At 36.6% G+C, this 26,445-nt stretch overlaps 1 protein-coding gene across 10 annotated transcripts in view; it reads left to right on the top strand.

The window, feature by feature from the left end:
• The window catches only part of KLHL13 (kelch like family member 13), an 80,553-nt gene that overhangs the window by 31,218 nt on the left and 22,890 nt on the right, over nucleotides 1–26,445 (top strand). For 8 of the 10 annotated variants that reach the window (XM_066339239.1, XM_066339241.1, XM_066339240.1 and 5 more), the window contains one exon: nucleotides 25,070–25,211. In XM_066339239.1, the coding sequence (XP_066195336.1) occupies nucleotides 25,070–25,211 (142 nt within the window). Of the gene's footprint in view, nucleotides 1–11,341; nucleotides 11,422–11,900; nucleotides 12,014–25,069; nucleotides 25,212–26,445 lie in introns of those variants that run through there. The other 2 variants (XM_066339242.1, XM_066339248.1) reach the window with 2 other exon arrangements.

Genomic DNA, 26,445 nt, shown 5'->3' with positions numbered 1-26,445 from the left:
GTCCTTCTGTTTCAGCTGTCTTACATTTTTTTTGCTGTTTGTACATTAATGCCTGAGCATGGTCTTGGATTTGACTCTGATACCAAAGTTCCAAATTCTTTTTATTCTTTTTTAAGTTCAAATAGGGAAATTTTTTTAGTAGTTGAAAGTTGCAGTGTAAAATTATACCTAGAAAGGCGTAATTTTTATATATTATCATATATATGCAGATAATTTTAATCTACACAGAAATATCTACTTTCTGTGTCAGAGCGTGTCTAAGATTGGAGAATTTCTAAATGTTTGTCTTGGGAGGGATTGTGCAGTATCAGTTGACACACTTTGGAGTCAGTTATCCACTTAATTTGTAAATGTTACATCATACCTAATTCTGTGCCTTCTTTCTTCTTTCCCTGAAGCTTTTTTTTCTTCAGAAATTGTTTATGGGAATTCAACATCTAGAAGCAGTTTTATATTGAAGGCATAGGTTGGAAATGATAAAAAAATTATTGAAGTCACAACTTAAATTGATCTTCCCTTGTGTTTTTATCAGTGTGGTGTAGATATACATAGGTCCAGGTATAATACAGGAGGAAGGGGGATTATAGTTGTTTTTACATAACTCTGTGTGTCCCCCACTACAGTATTAAGCATGCTTTGGTAGTGGGAAGTAAGGTGGAGAATTTTCATTGCTGGTCTTGTATGTGAGTGCTTGAGTCATGGACGTAGCACTGGGTACAAACCACTTCTGTTTTAAACTGTTTTTCTCACTTTGCTTCAGTGAATCTGTGTTGTAATAAACAGTTATTGAAAAGCAACTGCTGCTGGTGGGATAGCTGCAGCATGTTACATGAAGACGTTTCCTCTGTTCTGTTTTTTTGTTGTTTTTTTTTTTTTTTTTCTCTGCCAAACATCTGCTAGTTTCATATGAGGCTTTCTCTTTATTGTGTTAGAGAGGTGGTGAATAAGGACCCCATATATACCATGCTTTTTATGACACTATATATATTCTCAATGTATTTCTTCTTTCCTCTCTGTTTCCATGCGAGTAAGTCCAATCTAGAAGTCGATTCTTGTACAGAAGCCATTCCACAAGTTTTCTTATCCTTTTCACTCTCTGCTTTCCCAGTTCTTTGCTGCAGCTGCTAAGATGTGGCAAAGGGCAGAATAGCTCACATCTCACACCAGGTAATGTGTGGGAAGGGTGCTCTGTTTGTCAGTAGGTGTCATAGAATATCCTGAGTTGGAAGTGACCCCTAAGGATCATCAAATCCATGTCCTGGGTAGTATGGGCATAGGAACTTTGAGGCTGGGTACAAACTAGTCCAAGCTACTTAATCAGAGCTATGATGTTGCACAGATCAACCAAAGCTTAAAATGAGTAGTATTTTTCACTGGTTTCGTAGATAAAAGTGAGTTTTCTGTTCGCACTGGTTGTTTTTTGTTTTTTTTTTTTTTTTTTTTTTTTTTTTTTTTTTTTTTTGTGTTTTTTTTTTTTTGTTTTGTTTTTTTTTTTCCCCTCTCCATTTAAAATGGGAATGTATTAAAATATTGGTCTTGTTGAGTAGTTCTTGTGAATACCAGAAGGTGGCATAACTGGGTTTTGTAAAAGCGTTCTGATTGCAAGAAATGTGCATGATGCTGCTGTGCTGATTTTAAAGCTGTCAGTGAAATTTTGATCTAAGGGAAGCTGGATCAGCTTAGACCTTAGTGTTTAAAAGAGTTATTTAAAGGTATACCCATTTGCCTTGTTGTGGTGGTTTTTTTTTTTTTTTTTTTTTTTTTTTTTTTTTTTTTTTTTTTTTTTTTTTTTTTTTTTTCCAGCTGCAATACCCTTGTGTGCTGGTTTTTATAGGTCAAGTTTTGAAGGTGGAAGTAGTTTACCTGAAAATGCAGGTGGGAAGAAAGGGATCATCCAGTATGTGTGCAGTGAAATTCTTTCCTGAGCTGTTTTACAGAATCCCAGTTTCCCAGGAACATATTTTTAAATAGTTTGCTTTATCAGTTTGCAAAATGAGACCAATTCCTTTTTATTTTAAGCTCTCTAGCAAGTTCTATAAAAGAATAAATTACTGGTTTGCTGACATATAAATTCTAGTTTTGCCTGGTAGCACCTCTGACCACAGGCAGATTTTTAGGTGTGCCAACATTTTTAGAAGCAGTATGTGAAAAGAGTGTGCAAAAAAGACCAACGAGCCTTTTAATGACAATCTATTTTCAGATAATATGTATCTTGTTCTAACTGAAAGTTCAGTCTTTGTGCAGGGTTGCCCTGCATTTATTGACAAGCTGATGTAAGAAGGTGTTGGATACCATCTCATTTGATGCTGCTCTTATTAGTTTGTCTCTGAGGCAGTCATCTCCACTACGGTGTTGATCAAAAAGCAGTTAAAAACACTTTAAATGGAAGTATTGTTGCCATTAAAGTTGTAGAGGGACTCGGTCCTAGAGCGAGTGCACTGGGCATGATGGGCAAAGTTTTGTTAGTGGAGTGTCAGTGCAGAGGTGCCCTGTGCCAGACATAGCTGCATTAAACCCCCTTTTGGTTAGAATACTTACATTAATTGGTGTAGGACAACTCTGAAATGTCTGAAGGAATGAGATGCCTGGGATTTTTTCTCTTTCCTTCAGCTCCCTCTGGCAGACAAAGCCCCGAATTACAACTACTTTACTTAAAACTATTTCAGAGAAGGGCTTGTCCCAGCTCAAAGTTATCACGGTTGCGTGGTGTTCTCTACGTATGCTTCAAAAAGATATTTCCAGCTGTGGAAAAGTACATTACTGCAGCTGCAGAAGGTGCTGAAATACAGATATTTCTTGATTTAGCTGACTCTTGCATATGTCTTCTGCATCACAGCTGTACAATATTATTTCACCCCAAGGACCTCTACACCATGCACAACCATCAATTTTAAATGTTTTTTCTCTAATGTGAGAAGTCTCTCCTGAGCCTGCTGTGATTCACTAGAGCAGCACAGATTTGAACGATGTGACTGTTTTGCATAGGAGACTAGAGTTATTTGCAGAATTTAGACTCATTATTTTCTAACCAAATGAAGTGGGTGGAATGAAGTGGTGCAGCTGTGCTGGTGGTGGCTGTCACTGGGCTGAGCCTCCCACCCACCTCTCTGCAGTCTTCTCCTCCTCTGACCTTCATTAATTTATTTTCAGTTCTGTGTTTCTGAAGGGAGGTTTGCCAGGTGAAGGAGTGTGGCTGCATGTGCAACACTACAAAGATGGAGAAAACTGTCAGGAGTGTGTGGAGTGCTGGTAAAACGACCTGTAGAAGCTGCTACATGGACATTGGTGAAAGCACTGAACTGGACTTTTGAATAGGAGTCTGTCTGAAGTTTTATGAAAGAAAGGGTTATAATCAGAAGACTTTAAAATATTTGATTTAAATAGTTCATAGTTTTTAAAAATGCAAGTAAGATTGCCATTCTTCTATGGGCCTTTCTAAAATCAGCTTGTACTTTTCTTGTTATGTACAATTATTTTATGCAAAGCAGCATGTCCTCATTTGATCCTAAATTATCCAGATTGCCACTAAGTAGGGGTGTTGCAATTGCAGAGTTGTTCCACTCTGCTAAGTCAATATCTTAAAATCTGAATATCTTAAAATTTTTAATCTGGTTTTGGATATGAATTAATAGCTTGTATATTTGCCCACCATAACAAAATTGAAATAACCAACTGGTATCTTCCAAAACTTTCCTAGGAAATGTGGAATTTTCCTTAAATTTATGTTCTCAGAGCTGCTTAAGGTGAAAGCAGTTTGCAATTTCCTGTCTATAATTTAATTATTACACAGGAATTTTGACATTAGTGATTTTGTAGAAGATGATACTGGTGTATTTCAGAGAAATGGAATTAGTTCATATGAAGAATAGTTTGTGTGATTGTGTTTTTTTTGTCTTCTGGAAAAATCCGAATGTAAGCAAGGCATGCATTTTGAAAGTTGCAAGTGTTTTTAACTGTTGATGACAGCTAAGATAGGGCTAATTCTGTGGAATGAACACCTCACTGATTGTACAATGAAAATTTAGTACGAGACTTTTTCCCGCACTGCTTGCTGAGTTCATCTGGTTTATGCAAAAGGACTAACAGATTCTATCTTAATAATGCGAGAATGAAAGAAAATATCTAAAAACTTTAAGAATATTTCCAAGAAACTTTACCCAGCACATGACTCCTGTAGTTTGCAGTTTTCTGTCTGTGGTGCAGATAATACTGAAGTTGTTAATTGCTGGTACTCAGTCCTGGTTTCTGTTCCATTACTAAGTTGTTTAATATATTTGCAACATTTGAGTCTGATGTGTAAATGTGTTTAGGCATACTTTACTAAAATAAATTAAGCAGCCAACAGAGTATAACAGCTGTGGAGAAGTTGTTTAGAAATAAGTTCTTTGTAGTTCACAGTTTGACATAATACAAATAACTGTTGCTTTAGACAATTATCTTCAGCAGGGTCAGTCTGACTGCTGTCACTGTGCATTCAGTTTTCTATGTTGATTTGTTAAATATAATCACCTGGAAAATTTAAGCCAAGTTCTCTGAATAAATTGGTACTAGTTCAAAAGCATTTCTTCTTAGTGGTGTGTTGACAGTAGAGTACATTGACTTAGATCAAAAAATTGGAAACCTTCATTAGCTCACTTTGGTTTTGCTTCCTACTAAATGTTTCAAGTCCTTATTTTACCTAATAGCTTTTACATAATAATAATAATTTACCCAAGCAAAGTTGATTTTTTAAAAAATATTATAACCTGTAGCTTGTAATTAAGTTAACAGTGCATCTTGACAAATCTTTCCTCAAATTTAGGAAAAATCTCTCTTCAAGAATAAACACAAGAAAATGCAAGACATCTGTAAGTGGCATAATATAATGCCCACTTTCATGGTAAGAAACACACACATCAGAATATTCAAAATATTTCTGAAACTGTGTGTAGTTACCAAATGTACCTGAGACAGGCTTTAATATTTTAATAAAATAATGCTTCCAAATATTAGAAGTGTTAATAGTGCAGGGTCTGAATTTGTGCATTTCTTGTCTCCCTTTTCTGACAAGTTTTTGGGACCCTGACTTAAGATTTAAGCAAAATTCTCTTACTTAATTAATTTTTAAAAGAGTTGATTCTTTATAGGAAATGATGTGAGGTTTTTTTTGGATGTTTGCTATTGCTGAATAATTTGAGAAGTTTCAGACTTAGACTATCAGATTTTTTTCCCATTTTTGAATGGTACAAAGACCAAGGTTATGGACATTGAAGAATGTGTGAAATGGAGAAACTTATTTCTCAACATGATTCCTTCTCAGCATCTTTGGTTTGTTGAAGAACGTATACTTATTTTGGTAGTCTCAAAGTCATGTAAGTATTTGAATCTCTTCTATCTGAGGTGCGTGGAAGGGAAGGGGAAGTGGCTGTGTCAGATGCAGGGTAATGTGTATTTGTCAAATATATATGTATATAGACATAATGTATGTGTATATATATATATAGACATAATGTATGTCTATATATAGTGTGTGTGTATGTATGTATATATATATATATACATGCTATATACACAATCCCATATATATATATATATAGTATGCATATGTATATTTATGTATAATGATTTTCACTGAAATGGTGTGTCCTAAGATGTTACTGTGGCAAAATCCTCATTTATACAGGAAAAAATGCTGAGTGAGTGGATAGAAAACTGTAGCACTTCTTGTTAAACACACAGGACATGCCCTGATTGCTTAACTTAATATTTAAAGATTTGGGGATATTTTTTTTCTGTTTGAGAAAGGGCCTCACACATTGCTGTAGAGACAGGAACCTGCACTGCTTACAGCATTTTTGACAGCAGGAGGGGTTGACTGCAAACCGAGTTTATCTCACTGTTTTATGCTTTATGATTTATGATTATTCCTTGTTCCATGAGCAGCCAGCCTAGTTTAAAAGAATTAAATATATTTAATAGTAACTACTTTGTAAGCATCTCTGATCCATTTATGAAATCACATGCATCCTTGATGTCTGTAGTACAACTACTTCTAAAAGCTGCTGTAACTCACATCTGATGTCTAAAGGCTTTTCTTACCCCCAGTTATAAAAAAAAATTTGAGACAATATAGCAGGTAGCAAGTCAAAGTACAGGCATACTTGTCAGGACTGTCTTTGGCAGTTTTAAGCTAATTTCTTAATGAAATTTTAAAAATTAATTCAAAGACTTTTTCTTAATAAGATCTTTGTTTCTAGAAATATTGCCATTTCAGTAAAAGCATTGCCAGGTGCATATTGCCAATCTTTTTCTGTACTTCAGTATTTGGGGAATGTTACAGTGTTGCTGTGAGAGGACTGCAAATGTGACTGCAGTAGTTTCCTGTGGATTCCTCCTTAGGCCAGGGTTTGTTTTGCCTTAATATGAGTTTTGGTATGAATATTTTGACGATATATGGTCATAGAAATTGTATTCATTAACTGACTCATATATTGGACAGTACTGTCAACATCATCTTTTAATTATTCTCTTCCAATAATTGGAACAGCTGCAGTTTAATAGACTGAAAAGACAGAGGTAGAGGCATAAGAAGCACCCATGTGAAGTGGAAAGAGCTGAATAAATAAGCCAATTTAATTATCACACGGTCAGTTTTTTAGGGAACCTGTACAGAATTGATACACATCCTTATTTTCTCTTCTTCAATTTCTAGACTTGTGCCTTTGCAGCCATATTTAAATTGTTGAAATGATTTTGATACTGAAATGATTACTGCATTTGAGCTCCATGCCTTTGGGAATATTTTACTGGATTTTGGGGGTTCTGCTTTATTTTCTTCTGTATCAAAATACTTTCATGTAATGTAGGATTCATCAGCTCAGCAGGCTGGTGGTTTGAAGATATGGAAAAGATGAGAGCAATTCCTCCCTGTGTGAAACTGATTTTCTACCTTTAGTTTGAAGCAAGCTCTACTAGTGCTAGTATCATAAAACAGGGATTTTATCATATAAAAAAGTGTGCATTTCAAAATGGAAACATGCTTTTGTATCAATGAATTTTTAGAACACAGGTGTAGGGGAGAAGAATCTTTGAGGTTTGAATATGTTTACTGCTCTTACCACTACTGTTTTAAAATATTTTTCTTGTTGTTGAGTCTGGCATCTTTCCTTATATAAACACAATATCAATAGGAAATAGTTTGTGACACAAATATTAAGACCTTTCTGTTGTCTCCATGTCTAGATGAAAATGGGAGACGTACATCATACTGTCACTGTAGGTTTGACTGTTTTTCTTTCTGGAAAGCTTGAGAAACCTGAGATTCTGGACGTGAGAAGACTTTTCAGGTCATGCTAGAAAGGATTTGGAGGACTTGAGAAAGTTGTGATATAGCATAATCCTACTTTTCACCTAGTGCTTTCACTTCCTCTGACTCCTAAGAGATGGATAAAAGGAGAGAGTTAGGTAGCCTGTTAAAGTGGAACAGCAATTATTTTAAATACAGTAAATCACTTGACTGAGCAAGTATTTTTTTTCAGTTTTGTTTTTAATAGTTTTAAAGCTGAAGAAAAAGAGTTAATTTTTTTTTATTTGTGCAAACTGATGAAAATACAGAAATATCTCTAGAAGTTGACTTTTATTCTGCAGTTTTCCTACAAAAATTCAGGTGGCATTCAAAGGCAGTTTCAGACAGAATAGTTTTATTTTGCCTGGGCTCTGATACAGCTTTCTGCTGGTGCCTTTTTCTTGTTTTTGAACAACTGTGAAAGTAAGTCTTAAGGGAGATGGTTCAAAAGTTTTGTTGGCTGTACAGATGCCCCAGAAATGTGAACACAGTGGGCTGTAAGAGGACAATGTGTTGACATTTGGTATGTGCAACATAACGTGGTAGCAGCTTAGCATTCAATTTGCACAAAGGAAGGAAGATGATATCCCCTGAAAAGGAAGAGAGTCACAAGAGCTGTGGTTTTAGCTACATTCCTGCTCTGAAGGTCAGGGAGAGCTTGCAGAAGAAAAGATGCTGTGATCAGTGCCCTGGCAAGGGGGCTCTGTGTGTGATTTGGTCATGTGCTTGCTGAGTGTGATGCTGTGTCTGCTCTTTTCATCTGGGACCGAATTTTGCTTGTTGGTCAATAGTGAAGCAGAATGTAGGTGCAGGGATGGAGGAAGAGGGTTAGGAAATGCTTTCCTCTCTTAACACTAGCGCTTTCTGGTGTTTCTTCTCTTTGTGAGATCAGCTGCACTGCTGTTCAGCCCCAGTCAGTAGCTTCTGGCTTTGCTTAACATCTCAGATCTGTAAAATGGCACCTTGGGATTTTGCCTTTGGTGGCATTATTTCCTTTTTTTTTTCTTCTTATGCCACCTGTTCCTTTCCTTGATGGCCAAGTTTTGTGCAGAAATTTGTGATACTCTATCAGTTACTTTCTGTGCTCAGTGCAGCTTTGGAAACACCTGCATGGAGACAGTTGCTTAAACCCCAAATGCTTTCTCATCTTTTGTACACAGAATAAAGGATGTGTGGGAGACTTGGATAATAAGTAGAATATAACTTCAAGCAAGTTATAAATAGGAGATACTTTTGATTTTGAATATGAACATGCTTGTGAGAAAACTACAGAAAACAAGCCCTTTGAATGGTCCCAAAATTATATTTAATTGGTGCAGTTATCATGGGATTTTCAGCATTTAGGAGTTTTAAACTTAAAGCAGGTCTCCAGTTTGTGTGCCAAGTTGGTATGTTTTCAGAGCACTTTTCTGGAAATAACTTTTCTTAGCAAGGAGGATTCTGCACAGAGCTGTATATACTGCTTTTGGCCCTCAGAATCCTTCATTAGTGGCAAAGCTATGTAATATGAGAACAGAAAATACATATTCAGTGGGTGCAATGCACTCCAGGAAATCAGTTTACTTTTCCAATATTTTTAAATGTGCAGCTAAACTGTTCTCTTGAAGCCTCAATTAAAGTACCAGAATTATATATTGAAATGTTCTATTGTCTTAGGAATAATTAATGTAAAGCATAAAATACATAATATTAGTATTTTTCCTTGTGAGTATGCAACCAATCTGTGACTGTCAGGAAGAAAATGGGATTTGATTTATGTTTTTCTCCTTATGTGCAGATAGGTGATTCATTTCTCACATGGTTGTTCTTTAGCAAGTGAGAAGCATTTCTCTATTTTTAGAGTACCTGGCACTGCTACTTTCTTCAATTCTGGATTTTGTGCATGGGCTGTTTGGTGGAGTAGGTTGTGCTGGACTTTGAGAGAGGATTTGGTTGGCAGTACTTGGAATTGCTGAACTTTCAAAAAAATGTTTACTGTTTATCTGGAAAAGTTTTATTTATGTTTTTTGTAGAGTAAGTGGAAAAATAAGTGGGATGAGGAACACACAAAGGAGAGCAGGTATTTGAGGACTCATGTTGGCCTCTAGGGTGAATGATCTTGTTGGGGTCAAAAGTGGGAAGTAACTCTGGTTTCTGTGCTTGTGTGGGTTGACTTAAATGTCAGTCATTGCTTGGGAATGACTTTGTGGCTTTAGTTGGATGTTTTTTTAATGATCAAAAGGGTATTTCAGGAGTTACTTCTGAAAAAAGGATCCATTGATTGTCTTTAGCCTCATTCTCTTTTTTTAAATTAGTCATGCTGCTCTTAATAAATAAAACGTATGAAGATCTCCTTTGGGGTGGCAGAGCAGTGAAACAGAGACTTTACAAGCAGTTACCAGTTGGTTGCACTGGCTGCACTCAGTCTGAGGAAGGGAGTAACTGCGTTTGCTTATTGTATTTTAAAAGACTCTTTCTGTATAATGGTGAATGTAACAGTAGAGTTGAGTGTATGAATGCAAATTCATGTGTTGTTTTTTTTTATTTTTTACTTTGTGAGTATAATAGCTGGTATCCAGTATCTTTCAACCTGATTTCAAGACCTTCAGTGCAGAGCTGGCAGTGCAGATGTAATAGTCCAGTGTGTTGTGTGTGTGAGAGACTGGACACTGTACTGACCAAGTATGTAGCCAAGCATGCCTGTTGGCATGTAAATACTTGAATTATTTTGCTAAAAGTATGACTGTGCTAAAACTGCATAGGTGTTTTTGCAAGACTTGTGTTTCTTAATATATTGTCACAGTGTATAAACACTGTTGTCATACACGGAGGTGTCTGTTCAGCATCCCAATAGCAGTTCCTGTGAAATTTGTTGCCTGGGTTAATGCTGCTCATTTGTAACTTGGAAATGCAGAGACGTGAGAGAGAGGCCCTCAATTGTTTGTTGAAGGGGTGTATCTGGTTTTGAGTGAAGTTATCCTGTGTTATTTTAATTCCTTGCCTTTAGTTTTGGTAACAACTTCAAATGCCCAAAATATTTTGGGCAAACATTTTCAGTAATGCTGATCAGGAGCAGCAATTATTCTCTGGTGATTTCATCCCAAAATTGAATTTAACATTGTGAAAACATTTTGTAACAGTGAAACAAGATGTTTCACTGTTACAGAAACCCGATCAGAGTGTTGTTAAATGTTGCTAGAATGAATAAATTTATAGAAATAGCTCCTGGTTCAATGCTTTATTGCTAAGTAGCGTGACAGGGTGTTGGCTTTTCAATGAGAGGATTAAGCTATCCTGATGAATAGAAAAAGTGTCATGCTGTACAGAGACTATTCTGAAATCTGTAGACTAAATATCTTAGTGTTGATTTGGTCCGCTGTGGAAAAACATTAGTGGTGATGTATTTTTTCCCCATAAGATAATCAGTATAGCTGAATCTCTGCCTTCTTTTCCCTAGAAACCTGCTCTGCTTCTGCATAAGATGCTATTAAATTCCCCATTCCCTTTTTAATGGCTTGCCTCCCCTGCTCCCTGCTGCCGTCAGCCTCAGGAGGTCACCAGGCTGAGCCCTGAGTTGCGGAGTGGTCCCTGATGGGGACCTGCGTGACCATCTGCTTCGTCAGTTCTGGAGGCAATTTGGGAGCTGCTGGGGGGGCGTTGAGAATTAGATTGTTGATAGCGTTCCTACAAAGACTGCTATTAACAGCCTGCTAGTCTCTGCTTCTCTACTGCAGAAGACAGAGTGATATTTGTGTTCGCATATCATGTTGTAAAATGCATGAGATTTTGCTCTTCCTCCTTGGAAATGAGAATAGGAAAATGAGAGCATCCTGAACCAGAAGCTATTAGAAGAGCATGCAGAAACCTGCAGCGATTTCTGCTTTATTTTGTCTTCCTAGCTATGGATTAGAAGGACTGATTTTTTGCAATGGGCTTTTTCCATAATGGCATTCTTGTATTGTTTGGTCAGAGCTTGCACAGGAGGAAAACAGGCTGCTGAATTTAGTCCCTGATCTCTATTAGCCGTGGCCTAAGGCTATGCTGAGATTTATATCCCATTTGTATTGTTGCAGCTCAAAAGAAGAATGTTCAGAGGATGACAAGTGTATTCTGAGTAGGTATGTTGTTTCATTTTCATATGAAACTCATTTTTTTTTTCTGTTTCCGTTGGTCAGAAATGAGGTTAATAGGAAGAGAATATATAGTACAGTGCTGCAGTGTCCCTGTTAAGGTAGAACAATAGCATCAGAAACAGTTCTTTAAAAATTAGCTGCTTTTATTAAATAAAGCTGCATTATGCTGGTGCAGAGTGCAGTCTTGCCTTTTTTTCTTAACATATACTGCAGTCAGTGCTTCCCTAACGAGGTGGCACTATTGTTGAGTTAGAAGGATAGAATCATCATATTGCTTTAGGGGACAGCAGGATTTAAAAGGAGATGCCTTACAGCCCTGTTTTACAGATTGGAAGCATCGGTTTAAGGGCATTGGCAGAATCATTTCCTTGTTCTTAGCAGCAGCCACTGCTGTGTCAGTAGTGTGTGGAATGGAAGTCCTAGTTGGTAGTCTGTTATGGAAACGCTGTTTACTGTTATTGTAGTACCGTGGTGACAACATGCCATTGAAATGGAAAACGAGCTCTCCTGCTATCTGGAAATTCCCAGTTCCTGTGCTTAAAACATCCAGGTCATCGCCACTTTCTCCAGCATACATGTAAGTGAGAGAAATGAGGATAATAAGGTGGGAATTCTTTTTGTGAGACTACCCTGTGGCAAAATACCCTGTTACATATTAAATGACATTGGCACTCAGAATTTTATCTTGTTTGCTATGTAGACCCCTCTCCCTGATTTTATCCTGGATGTTTCATGATGGATGTTGTGTCAAGTCTTTCCCTTTTTGTCGAAACATAGAGAATTTGTGCAGATTAAGCCCTATTCATAATGATGCTGTGTATATTCATTTGAAAAGTTTGTGGTGTTGTTAATTTGTAGAGCTGATCTTGAAATGACAAGTTAAGCTTTGAGGCTGGCAGGCTTTCTGTATAGTGTATATGTGAACATTTCTTCCTCCTGACTATCTCATTTGGAAACTGAGCTTAAAATCACCTGCTGTATTGTACTGCACTTTTGTTTGTGTGAGTTCTCGTAGAGATGAAATCATCCTGCTTTGGTCTTGGTTTATTCTTTAAAGTCTTAGCCCTAATACAAATAGAATGTCTTCAGAAAAAGTTAGAATGAAAGCTTAAAACATAAATTTGAATCATTCATATCTGAATAGTTGCATAGTTATACAGGTTGTCAGTGTATAGTAGCTTCACAATATGCCTTTGTCTTGCTAAATCCTGATGCAGCTTTTGTTCACCTTTTGTTGCTGCGAGTTCTGTGCTAGCATATGCAGGTGGTCTTTTTTTCCTTCTCTGAAATAAAAACTACTAAGCTCAAGGTACTAAATTCCTTCTGCCTTTAGGGAATCAGCTCTTCCAAAAGGAGGAAGAGTTGCTTTAAAAGGTACAGGTAGCAGTGTAGGTGACTTTTCTATCTGTAAATTGCTGTAAAGGTTACTACTTTTCAATAGTATTCCAGCCTAATACCTGTCATATTAGTACTTTTAAGCTTGTATTGTCTACTTGGAGATCGGCTTTTGCTTCAGCTACAGTAGGTACATGCTGTAAGAGAGAGGTGCATAGGTCCTCTAGATGTATTTTTTTGTTGTTGTTACTGAGCATGGCATTGTTATGGTGGGGCTGAAAGAATCCAGCGCCATGTGCATGGTCACTATTGTTCTCGGGCAGAAAGGCTGAGGGAACAAACCTGGCTGTACAAAACCTGTGCCAGGCACGCTCATATTTAAGATTAATTAATCTTATTACAAGATGTGGATGAGCTTCAGTCTTTTTATGGGAAGCATCAAATATACTTAAGGTACCAGAAGAGAAGCTATTTCAATAAATTCTACCTATTCTGAGTTGTTAAAAAAAATGACTTAAATATAAGGGAAGTACCATGATGGTAAAAGAGTTGCGAGACATTTGAACCTATTTCAGAGAAACAGTACCACTAGTGTTTTATCTTATACTGTTGTTTTTAAACTGTAGTAGTCTTAAATGCAAGAAAAATCAGAACTAGCCCAGTCTGATCTCTGCTGCTGAAACGGAGCATTTCTTTTGTGCGTTGCCTTTAAAGTGCTAATCTTAGCCCTGAGAATGCTCCAGCCTTTGTGATGGGGATCGTGTGGCTGATTATCTCCATGTGTTGAAAGTATGAACAGGTTTAGTGATCATGTTTAAACTATAGCATGCTGAGCTTACCTGGAGGATGAGAAATATGTGATCAGCAGCTTTAATAATTTCTTGATAATGAGTCAATATATCTCAATATTTTGAAGACATTTCTTTATTGGCACAGAGACCTGATATTAGGAGGACTTGTATATCTAATGCTAAAATGATTCATATATTTTATTATAAAGAATGAGAAAGATTACAAAATGGCACCTATTTGATTAGGCAGTATAAATAACTAAATAAAAAAACCTTTGTGAATTAGGTTGACCTGTAAAATAGGTGATGGGATTAATTACCTTCATTGCAGAAATAAAGTAAATTTGATATGGATTTATACTGCCTGATGTTTTTACTATTCATATTTATAAGTTTTCTGTCTTAAGTAATATTCTGCAGACTGGCAAAGAGCTTATGTTTTGAGTAAAGGGTTGAGGAATAAGTGGTGTGTGGAATTGAACACATACTGATGTAAAATAAATGGCCATAAAACTCTAGAATTCACAGATGAACAAACACTTTGTTACTAAATATTTTGGACCTAGGGTATACTAAGGTGTGTTTGAGCTTTTAATCCCTTTAATACTTGATATCTCAATCTTACAAAACAGGGGCTTTAGTGTAGTTTGGAATACAAAGTAGGAAGGTCTTAAAAGTGGGGTTTTTTTTTCTTGTATTTAAAATGAAATTCCAGTTTTTCAAGTTCCTCTAGTAAAGTTGATCTTAGCTTTAAAAGCTTCATCTGCTTATCACCTGCTTATGATTTACAAGCAACTTATCTAGAGATTAACCTAATGATCAGGATGCATAGATTTTATTAGAGTTTTTTGATCTGTGTACCCCATAGCTGAGCTCTTCCTTAGTTTCCGTAAGTGCTGAGTGGTTGTGAGCAGGTTTGGCTTCTTGGATGAAGCACCTATGTACAAAGTGCCGCTGCAAAATGTTGGCTGTCTTGCAGGCTTATCTCAGTCTCTTCTTGGGAAGTTTGTGGCAGTTGCTGACAGAGGAAAATGGGTGTGAGGAGCTCATCTCAGAGAGTTCTGTGCCATGGGGAGCTTGTGGCTGTGTAGTACCTGAAATGAAGGACCTGCAGAAGCTGAGGTGTGATGAGTTTGTAGGTGAGGACATGATTCTGTCACTAGGAAGTCTGCTTGGTTTGCAGGATCTGGTACGCCTTTCCTGGCAATGGGAAAGAAGCCAGCAGGGACTTGCTGCCTCCTGGCTGGTGGATTTGTATATCACCAGTTATTTACTAGGGATATTTTTCAGGGCGTCCTGGCTGCAATGGTAACTCTTCACATTATAGGTACAGCGAAGGGTCCCGCTGATGGGGAAGACACACAATCCCTGACTTCTGGTGATACTGATCCAGAGCAGCTTGAACTTTCCACCAAGATGGAGAGATCCAGTGACATTGCTCAGGGAAAATTAGGCACTATTAGAATTGGAATGCTGACATGTGCCAATACATGTAGGTGTAGTGCAGCTGGCTTAGTGCACAAGTTAGGAACGTGCAGCTCTGGGCACATGCACGTGTCTTTGTCAGGCTGCATTTTCTTTCACGGCACTTATTTCACTGGGATTTAGAGTATAGATGCTGTTTGCCAAACATTGTGAAAGCTGTTACAGCAAGTTTATGCACCACTAGTCAAATCATACTCGTATTTGTGGTTGTGTTGACTATGTAGAGAGAGACCTACATGACTTCATGTATTATGTGGACAGTTTCAGCAAGTGAGTAAGAGGAAAGTGAATAACACAGACAGTGAATAACACTTGAAAAAGCGGTGTCCCATGGCATCATAGCTGTTATTTAACATGACTGCCAAATGTTTGAAAACAAAGAAACAAGAGTGACTGACACGACCAGAGGTTAAGAATTAAAGCACTAGTACAGTGAGGGTGAGGAACAGTTCTGAATTGTATTTAACAGCTTTGAGGCATAAAGGAACATGAGTCTCAATTATTGTTCATGGGGCATGGTGTCTCATACATTAAGAACTAAGAGAATTATTTCTTATTCACACCAGTAATGACATTGGAAAAAATTGTGCACATCTTCCATTAATACAAATGGAAGAGAGGTTTGTGGAAACTCAGAAGATTAAAGTGCTATGATGAACATCTACAAAGAATTCAATAATGCAAAAATACTATTTGCAAAAACACTTTACAGAGTTCTGTTCTGTCAAGGTTTTGTCATGCAAGAATATTCTTTGCTTTTTAGAAAGTTAGATGTTCAATTAAGTGACTTTAGTCACCTTCATGCCAATTCTAAAGATTAATAAAATAAAAGAATTCTTAATTCAGAATAATCCACTTGTAATCTTAGGGCCTTCTATCCTTTCACATGGAATAGTATGTTAATCTTAAATGGAAACGATCTTTGCATGTGTTTTCATAAATAACTGACTAACTTTGAAGAAATAAACGGATGTGGTATTCTAAATATATTATCAAAGAGTTTGTAACACAGCCTATCCTGAGTCATGTGGTTATGAAATTTGTCTGATAGAAAATGCTTTGCTCTAATGGAAATCAGTTACTATGCAGAAAAGTAGAATAAATTCTTAATACTCTGGGGTAAGCAGCATTAGTTTTAGCTGCTTATATTGGTTATATAGATTAATGCTTTTGTGTCTTTCCAACTATCTGCTTTGCTCTACAATGAGCTCTTTGAATTTATGCTGTACAGTGATATATACTTAAATGGGAAAAGATATGTATGTAATTCATCAGACCTCTTGCATTAGTACTCTTTGGTGAGACCACCCTCTGTGTGTCTGCTGCCTTCAATGGTCAATTTTAGTAAATGAACCCTTTTGTTGGGTTTCTGAGCATTTGACAGACTACATGATATTCACATTCACCTGTCTTTGGCAACATTTCCATTTGATGACATTACTTTCTAGATATTTCAAGTTTCAGTGTATTGAAATCAATATGCAGGTCCCCTCAAATGTTTTTTAGCTGATCTGATAATACATGCAAATGGGTGAATTGGATGAGTGGGGAGTAGAAGTGGCTTGTATTGTTCTCGTAGGAGACTGCTTTTAACCCCAGGAACTTTGTGAACAGTGTTCTCCTTTGTGCCTGTCGATATAATAGGTATTCAATAGATTATTCCAAGTTTGGCATGACAAATTTCATTGCTGTAATAAACTCATAAAAATGAGAAAAAAATCTCCAACTTGTTTGTCATGAAGTCTCTTGTGGTTGCTGTTTTTTCTGGGGAGACCTTATAAGGGATGATGTGGCCTATAGGTCCTCAAAATTACACACTTCTCCTTATACAGCAGGATGTTGCAATATTGACATTGTGTTGTGACATAGCAAAGCATCTTTATTGAATTATCTAGAATATGTTACTCAGCCTGTTCTGTCAGCATGTCAGTTCTGCCAGTTTGTTATTTCTTTGCTACTGTGAAAAAAATCTTGTTCTCCAGTCGCATTCTACTCACTGACTTTTCTAGTGTTAAGTGGTGTTTTCTGTTGACATTTGGATAGGGCTACCTATGGACTTCCAAAAAGTGCTTGGTGAATATTTGGGTTTTAAAATAATAGTTGCTTGTTCTAAATGGTAATATAATGGGAATTATAGTATAATATTTTGTAGCTATCACACTAAAGTGGAAATGCACATCTAGATTATTGTTATAATGTTGTAATATTTTGTCCAGCAGTGACTAAGATTGTATCAATGTCTATATTGCAAAAATGTGCTTTTTCATGGGATGAACAAATTGCATGCCCCTCTTATCTGGCATGTGTAGATCTGCTTTATCACATAGGGAAAAAATATTTTAAAATTGGAAGAATTCCCCTCTACATCCTCTCCAGCAAACTGTAATAAAGGAATGCTAAAATATCTGTGGGAAGTGACAGAGCAAGAGGAATGGTAAATAAGAACCCAAACTCTTACGTCAGAATCTTACTGACTTTTAAGGTATCAGAATTATTCTGACCAGTATATAGGGAAAAAACCTCTAACACACTTGAAAGGAGTAGTTCATAATTCAGTTACAGGAACACAGTGGGATGTATGTTCTATGACAAAACATGGAACCTGCAGGTGCCTCCTTAGATTTTTCTCTAAGGAGCAACTCTGTTAACTTACTAATTTCTGTGTGGGAAAACTATGGATGCATGAGGTACAACTGTAATCTGCTGATTCCTGCAGAACGGTTTTTGTAAGTATTTTGTAACACATAGGAAGTAATAAGCTGTCAAGTCAAAAATCTTATTTAACTCTTGAGTACTTAAGGCCAAATATAAAGAGCAGAAAATAGGTGCAGTCTTAGTCCAGCCTAAACTATGAACTCTCTGACTGTTCTATTTTACTTTTTTCAATATTAAGTGAATAAAATAGTTCTCTTATGTAGAAAAGCTACAAAATGTGTATTTCCTTTGCTTTTTCTAATAGTAGGAATAGTTTCTAATAGTTTTAGAAACTATTTTTCTGATAGTTTCTAATAGTAGGAATCAACAGACAAGCACCAACTATGGCAAAAATTCATTAATGAACTGTTTCTAGTTTAGCATCATTAAAAAATGCAAGTCTGCAAATTTAAACTACAAATGACTCAATGAATGCAAACCCTTTGTCAGACAGATAAATGTGGACGTGATACTAAGGCTCCCAGAGAGATTAAATGCTGTTAGGAACAAAAGCTTTATAGCACTGACTGAGCCAAATATTGCTTTGTTTCTGTGGAAAACAAATTTGAATTAACCAGCGGGCTATAATTATGCTGCAAACAGCTTGAGACCTGTGATTGTTTAGTTGTTTAAAAAGGAATTTTGAAGAAAATATTTTCTGTATGCATATTCTTGGGAAATCATACCAAAACAGTTGATTTTGCTCGGTCCTCTTCTGCTGGCTTTGTGGCAACTGATCTGCTGTCTTTGGTCACGGTGCAGCCTTACTAGAAGGCGATACAAAAACGTTTAAGTGATGTTGGGAGTGCCTTTGTTTCTGTTTCTCCTACTTGCCATTGAGATCCACTGATGCTGGGAACCGTGACAATGTCTTGAATCACCTCAGTGTTTGTAGTAGCTCATATTATTTCTGTTCGTGTGGGCTTGTGGGCTTGGACACAATATGATGATTCACGTTGAAGTCCAAAGACACTTGACTGTACTAAAAGGAAAAAAGAATGGAAAGGTTAAGGCTTGACATTTAAGTACCAGTCTCCAAAACTTCGCTTCTAGAAATAGCTTCAGTTGCTTACCTGGAGCCTGACTGTGGTTAAGCACATGTCGTTGTCTCTGTCCTTCAAGTGGGGTTGTGATTGTTCCTCATGTAGCCTTACTGCCTTTGGTGATGGTCCTGGCGGAGCTACTCAGACAGCGTTGCTTCTGTACTGACTTTCACCTTCTTCAGCTGGCCACTGCGATGAGCATCTTGTGCTGTAACTGTGTCAGAACAGCAAGTAAAACTGGTGCGCTGCCTGCCTCTGCCAATCAGCCTGTGCCCCAAATGATCTTTGTCCTGTTGATTTTGAGAGTTTGCAAGTCCTGTGTCCTCATCTCCTGCATCCCTTAGCCAGAGCCTTGTAAAGGACCCACTCATTTTTGGTCTATTATGTAGAGCCTGTTTTTATGTTCTCCTTTTACAGAACACCGTCAGTTTAGAGCAAAGGTGGAAAATGGGATATCTGTTTGCTTTTTAATTTATGAAACAGTAAGTTTTATTTTTTGCCTTTCTCCTGGAGTGGAGATTTAGAAGAGCTTAGTATGAAGTTACTAAGCAAATATTTCTGCTGTTACTGGTGCCCTTCTAATGTATGAAAAAGCTCAGGTGTAAAAAGCCAAATATTAAAATACAAACATCAGAACATTGTCCAAAGTGAGCAGTATGCTGCACTAGCTTCTATAGCTGTTTTAGTAGATTGTTTTCACAGTAGTTACAGCGCAATAATAGTTCACTTGAGGCAGAAGGTTTATAAACTTCTGGTTGTGGTGGCCTCTTTCAAGTCAACAAAATTAAATGGCATTTTAAAGAAATTCAGTAGCCTGACAAATTCAAGGTGTTTTTAGTTTTAGTGGCAGACTCAAGTTCATCTAATAAAATATGGTCTTCAAATTGTCCAGTAAAAACAGTGACATCTGAAGCCAATAGCATAGGACAACTGGACGTAGTGATAAAGGAAAAAAGGCATGATTCCCACTCCTGATGCACTGTGTGTGTTACAGAAGTGATCTGTGCAAAGCAATTTAGGTCCTGCCTTCCAGTGTTGTTTTTGTGTCCATGCTACTTTTGGCTCTTGAGCAGCAGCAGTGTCAGTTCCTGTGTGCCTCAAAGAAAGAACTGAAGTTTGAACCTGCTCGTTGGTCTGTGGAAAGGAGTTAACTTGTTATGTCAGCCTGTTGGAACGAAAATGACCTTTTCTCTGCTAGCTGGAGTCATGTATCTGTTTTAAAATATGAACTTGCATTTGCTATAGAAATTTTTTAGTAATAAGAAATCCTTAGCAGTTGATAAAACTGGTTAGATTTACTGGGTTGCTGATAACATAAAAGAATTAAATTAGAAATACATTATTAAAAGTAGTCATAAATGGAAGAGATGTTATTTTAGGGGAGGACAAGTATAAAAGTAACTTCTTTGCCTGAAATAAAGGGTTTTCTGAAATTGTATGAGTAGAATATATGGAATAGAAATGTGAAATACCTCGATTGTATAATTTTTTCATCTACATTATATTAATATTTGAATTTCTAAAAAAATTTTCATTTTTCTTTAATGCGATGCTGCCATATCAGCTCTGCTTTTACTGAGCTCCAAGGTGGCCAGGTACTTTGCTGGGGAATTCCTAAATTTATTACTCATTAAGTTGGAACATCTATACATAATGGGAAGACAAGCAGTATAGTAAATAATAGATTCAATTAATTAATTGATAGATTAATAGATTAATTAATTAATAGATTAATAGATTCAATTAGCAAATGTGCATAGGTACATGCATAGGATAGCCCTGGAATGTACCAGGGTTGTGGGTGTTTTTTTTAGTATGTCATAAAATTATAAAGATTTGGCTTGCAATAAGAGTAACCTAATATGAAATTGAAATCCCTGTCCTTGTTACCTGATAAACACCAGAGTCCTGGCACATGCCAGGGGTGATTGCATCTGAAGCTGTTTTACCAGTGACCACAACACTTCTGGTCATAGTTCATTGAACAGTAATATGACAGAAAAGAAGGTTATGGTCCTTTCAAAAATGAGCTATTAGGCTTCACCAAATTAAGAACTCACTCTCTAGCCAATCTGGCTTTGGCAAAGCTTTTACTGAATTATGTAAAGACTAGGTTTTAAATAAATTGGAGAACATGCACTCTAAAATATCTAGCTGTAGGCTGATCTCCTTATTTTGTTTTTAGAGTCTCTACAATAGTCTGAGAAACACATGAATGGATTACTGATGGAAATTAACAAATCCTTAATAATGTTTTAGTCGTCTTGTTGCATCAGAAAACCTTGACTATTTCTGAAGAAACCATCATAACAAAATCTTGATTTATTTCATTTGGGCCACTAAGCTCTACAAAATGGCAACTCCATGATCTGAATATTCTAGTTGAGAATAAAATTTGTCATGGTTTTCATGGCTCTTTGCTTATGGGTTACCTGAATGTCACTGAACTGTTTTAACAGGTTAATATTTGCTAAGTGGCTTAGAAAGCGATTTGCCTCTGTGAACTGTATTGTGACTCCATCCAGTGAAATCTGCCAGTATTTGCTGGGAAGTTAAAGCATATTAATATCCATATAATGAACACTCCATATTTCATCACTACAAAAATATAAGTTGGAAGTACTTGGAGGATTAACTTGGAGTCATGAGAAAAGCACATTTGGTTACAGCCTCAAGGAAAAAACTGTGCTGTACTTGAAATAATCAACATGCGGTTAGAAAGAAAATTCTGATTTGACCTACTTTGTGATAGCAACTAATTAACCTCTGGCACCTCTCTCTGAACTGCAAGCCACTGCTTCCCAGAGGTTGCAGAAAGTCAGGCATCTTCTCTGCCTTCCTCCTGCAGTGTTAATATTCATTTCACACTCAACTCCAACATTCCCTTGTTCTTACCACTAGGATTTTCAACCCTCTCCAGACCAAATGCGTCCATTGATGCTGGCTTTAACATCCACATTTAGAGCAGCTTGTTATGAATTCTCACTACATATTTCTGTAGTTTTAACTTCTTTTAACTTTTGTTTCCTAACTTTTTAAAAGTCTGGTTAAAAATGGTACTGCTGTTCTTGTTTAATGATTTCTATTGATCAGAACAATAGAATTAATTAGAAAGTGAATTAACTTTCTCCTTTGGTAGTATGCTTAATTGTGATATACTGTACTTAAAGTAAAAAAAAAATCAATATGTTTACATTCATTACTATTGAGTTAATTATAATGCTTAGGAGATCTATGTTAATAAATGTAAATAATGCCTTTGGTAAGTGTCCAAACAAGACAGATGAACTTACTGTGGTTTTGTTGGGAAGTCAGTTGGACATTCAGCACATTTCCCATCTGTGCTGGGTGTGAATTGCAGTTATTTCTGAATCTTAATGTTACAGCCCCTGCAACAGAAGCTACATTAAGGTTTTGTTACAGGGTATATGATGCAATACTTGGGTTTTGCTCTTTGTGTATTGCTGTTAACACAGATCTTAAAAGCACTGTAGCAGTTCTACTTTGTTTTACAAAGACAGGTTCTTTGTGGTGTGTGGAGATGAATGCTGAGCTGCTACAAAGCAGTGACAAAGGCATAATTTGTGGTCACTCTGGGAGTACTCTTTCCCTCTTGGTGAATGTCACACGGCTGGAATTCAGGGGATCAGTACCTTATTGCCAGGTGTTAATGCTGACTTGCTTTGGAATTTCTGCCAAACCCAGCTCCTGAAAGTCACTTTCTGTAGAAGGGAGAGCCCTCCAGAAGCTGTAGGTTAGGAAGGTGGTGTATTTTTATAGTGTGGAGTTTGTAGTTTTAAGTGCCTCATTCACATGTGCGAGTTTCTGTCCATACGTAACAGCAAATGTGGAAGAGAAGTAGTGAAAATCTTTTCTGCAGAAGAGCTTCAGGTGGTGAATCGCTGAGCTTATGTGTGTGATGTAGAGAACTTCTCATTACATATTGAAAATTACGTAGAAGAAATAACTGCTTGTAGATACACCAGGAGTATCCAATGTCTACTTTTAGGTATTGCAAGTATTTTAGAATTTATTACATCCCTTCTGTTGACTGTGCAGTTTTAACAAGGCATTGTGTTCTGTAGAGGATGACCTGTAGAGAATAGAGCTATGGGAAGCTGTGTGTCATGTTCAGAAAAATGCTTCCATTATCCCAGCCACTCTTGGAATAAATGAATCATGCTCAAGGTCTTTGCCTTCATTTGTAAAACTTATGAATTATGCTGTCTGTCAGGAAGTCAAGTAGTGATGTGGCAAACATGGTAAAAAAGCCACTGCAAACGCCCAAGAAGGGTGGTTTACTGTCATTTTCTTTAAGTAATGATTTTAAATGATGTTTTCACTTTCTATTTTCTTCTGAGTTCAGAGAAATTATTTTAAATACTCTTTCATGTAACATCTATCTGATCTGACATTTTCGGAAGATGCTTCAAGAGAAAAGAGTTAGATTCATGCTTGTTGAATCTGTTGTTCTTCACACCCATGCTTGCAAGTCTCCCTACATTATTTTGTATTTCGTCTTAGAAAGACATGTACAAATTTAGAGACTGGATGTCCTTTGAAATTATGTAAGTCTCTTGCCTCACACGATTGTATGAAAACTAAAATAAACAAAACCCATTGAACCCAAAACACCCTAGAACTGAGTGAACAAAAGTATTTGGGGTTGTAAGCCAGCAACTGCTTGCTGCTTTGTTGCATAGTTGTATTTGTTGGATGCAGAGATAGTCTGGAGAGCCCTTTTCTAAGGTATACCCTGTAAACTTTGTTTAAATTACTCTGGATTTGTTTTATAAAATAGAGATAATTGTGTTTCAAAAATAGAACAAATCTTGCATGCTGCAGTTCATCCACGTTAGTTTATTCAGCTGAATACATTAGAAGTCACAGCTGTTTAGATGTACCCTTGTTCCTACAGTGTTATGTCTGTGTGCATAAAATCTCACTGTTTCAAACCCATGTACACTGTTGAATGGTGAATTTGTTTTGAATATGTTTTTGTAGCTAACCTTTTGTACTTATGGGTTTGAACAAGGCACATTGATGTTATGAGAATAATACGTGAGTTTCAGAAAGTGCTCTACATGGTCTTTGTACCTGAAGAAGCTGGGGGTAAATATTTTTTAAAATGAAATTATGAAAATTGTTTTCTTCCACAAATTCCAAATTTGTTCTTACATACGTCATAATCAAAACTGGAGAAAAGGAGGGGGATTTAAGCACATTCTTGTTACTTAAAGTAATTTCTGAAACTAGCTTGGAGGCCAGTGTCTTAACCTCCAAGTTTAAAATTTGGAAGTCTTTTTGTATCTGAAATTTGTAGCAATTACGTCAAACAGCTATAAATATCTTTTGAGATATGGAGTCTTCATTAACAATGGAGATGCCCTCTTCTGTGGAATAGTAGCTTATGTTTGCTAATTGAAATTGTGTACAAATTCATTATACTTCTATACAGGCTCATAGGCAGAACAGTAGATCACAGAAATAACAGAAACTAGTTGTTGTTAATACTTCTGTAGAAGAATTTTATTTACATTGTATAATAGTTACAGGTTAGCAAAGTTAGGCTCTCAGATGTAACCTAACTTACATCTCAAGATTAAATTAGTAGGCTAATAATACTGCAGTAATTCTTTAACAATTCTATCTAAAATTAGCTTGTCCTGTCTAGATTTGGCCAGTAATTGCTTGGAATAAAATCTTAGATTAAAACTATAAAGTGTTTGCCTGCACAGTAGCAAAATACTGGATATCATGTCCTAAAGGAGTTCTAGTTGCGTGTTTCTAAAAGAAGGTTAAAGCTACAGCTTGAAACTCCATGATGTCTATTTTCTATTATGAATAGTCATGCATGAATGAGGTAATGCAAGCTGTAAGAATGAAAGTAGTTTATTTAATATTACACTTAGAGTTTCACTGTTTCACCAGTTTGCCAAGGAAAAGCTAAGATGCTTGGTTTTGGAAACCAGATGAAACCTCTACAAGCATCATAAATTACTGGCTCATAGAAATAACATAGTATCTAAGTCAGGGAGCTGGAGATGGAAAGAAAAGGAAAAACTAGCCAAAAAGTAGTTATGCCTTTTTAGTGATTGTTAATGCCTCACTTTCTTGAATTAGCTGAAGGGAACCACTAAGGACTGATTCTTTGCCTGCTGATTTTTTTTTTCCTGTAGCCTCTGTGCTGTCACATTTCATCCCAGAAGACTATGGGTTTAGAACAAAAGATCGCTGAATGAAAATGAGTTTGGTCTTAAGGTTTCTCTGTTCCAATTTTCTCAGATCTCTGGTGGAAGAGGAGGATCCTCATATGAAAGTGTCTCTTGGTAGCAGCGATATGGGCGTCTCTGCCCATCTACAGTCTTCAAAGACAGGAACCACGAGATTTTTCACCAGCAATACTCACAGTTCTGTGGTATTACAGGTAATTGAATATTCTCATGCCTGTATTGAGCTACACTGAGAATTTTGGCTGCTCTAAACTATGTGTCCACTCAATGGATTTTATTAGTCTAGTAATTCCTATGAAGCCTCAAAAACTCTCATGTTCTTGTGCTGTCAAAGCCCACAAGCAAGCATTTCTTGCAACTTCTTGGAGCTTCTTTATCCTGTGAGATAGAGGTTCAGCTTTGGGCAGCAGCTTTGAAAAAAACCCTGGTCTTTTCCTGGGGTCCTATCCCAGTCCACTCCCAAGTTCTAAAAGGTAGAAACTTTTAAACTCTGACATGACAGCTGCATCAAAGAAGCTCACTTAAATGTCATTATTTAATTAAGTAAAGCATGTCCCTAAGATGGCAGAGCCCTGTCAGATTTTGTGTAATGCCCTGTGCTGGGTCTGACAATGGCACTACTGTGTGGTAGAAACATCTATACAGTATTTACATTCTTACTAGTATTAGAAAAATACCAGTTTGAAGGAAAATGTTTAATGTTTGAGCCTCTGTTACACAGTGAATGAAGGAGAGCATTTCATTCATCCTCCAGTATCCACAAATGGGCACATCTTTGGAGGAAATCTTGCTCTAGGATACTGCTGTAGATGACTTTTTTTTTTTTTTTTTTTTTTTTTTTTTTTTTTTAACTGTTAGATGTTATAAGTAGTTCAGAGGAGATCAGATGTATAATGGGAGCTTATTTTGGAGTTTTTAGTTTGACTTTAGTTTTTTATTTGACTTTGATAACAAATTTGATAATCATAGAACCAGGTAACAGCTTTTTTTTCAGGTCACAGACTTTTGCAGCCTGTTAGGTTGCAAATCCCTTAAATTGCTGTAGAACAGAATTGTATCTAGAATGCATATGTGACCTTTCTAGTAGATCTAAAGAAGATAGCAGTCCCTACCTGAAACAACTGCTATTGTGAAACTTACAGAAGAAACTCTTTCCTGAAAATAACTTAATTATTTGAATAAAACTTCTTTCTAAGGCCTCATGTACTGTGAGGCCTTTCATCAGCTGTGTCTAGAAAATGATTATTCTGCTTGTTTTCAATGAATAATGATCATTAAACATACTACAAATAATGTTTTTAAGATGGCATATTATTTCTTTGTCACTTTTTCGACCTATAGTACAGATGTATGTAAAAATAAATAAATATTTACATAAGGGAAATAAAAGAGGTTCCTGCTCTCCTCCCAAATCAAAGGGATGCTTTA

Source organism: Sylvia atricapilla, chromosome Z (assembly GCF_009819655.1).
Source record: "Sylvia atricapilla isolate bSylAtr1 chromosome Z, bSylAtr1.pri, whole genome shotgun sequence".
Lineage (NCBI taxonomy): Eukaryota > Metazoa > Chordata > Aves > Passeriformes > Sylviidae > Sylvia > Sylvia atricapilla.
The sequence above is the reverse complement of the archived record's forward strand: the minus strand, read 5'-3'. Positions and strand labels throughout refer to the sequence as shown.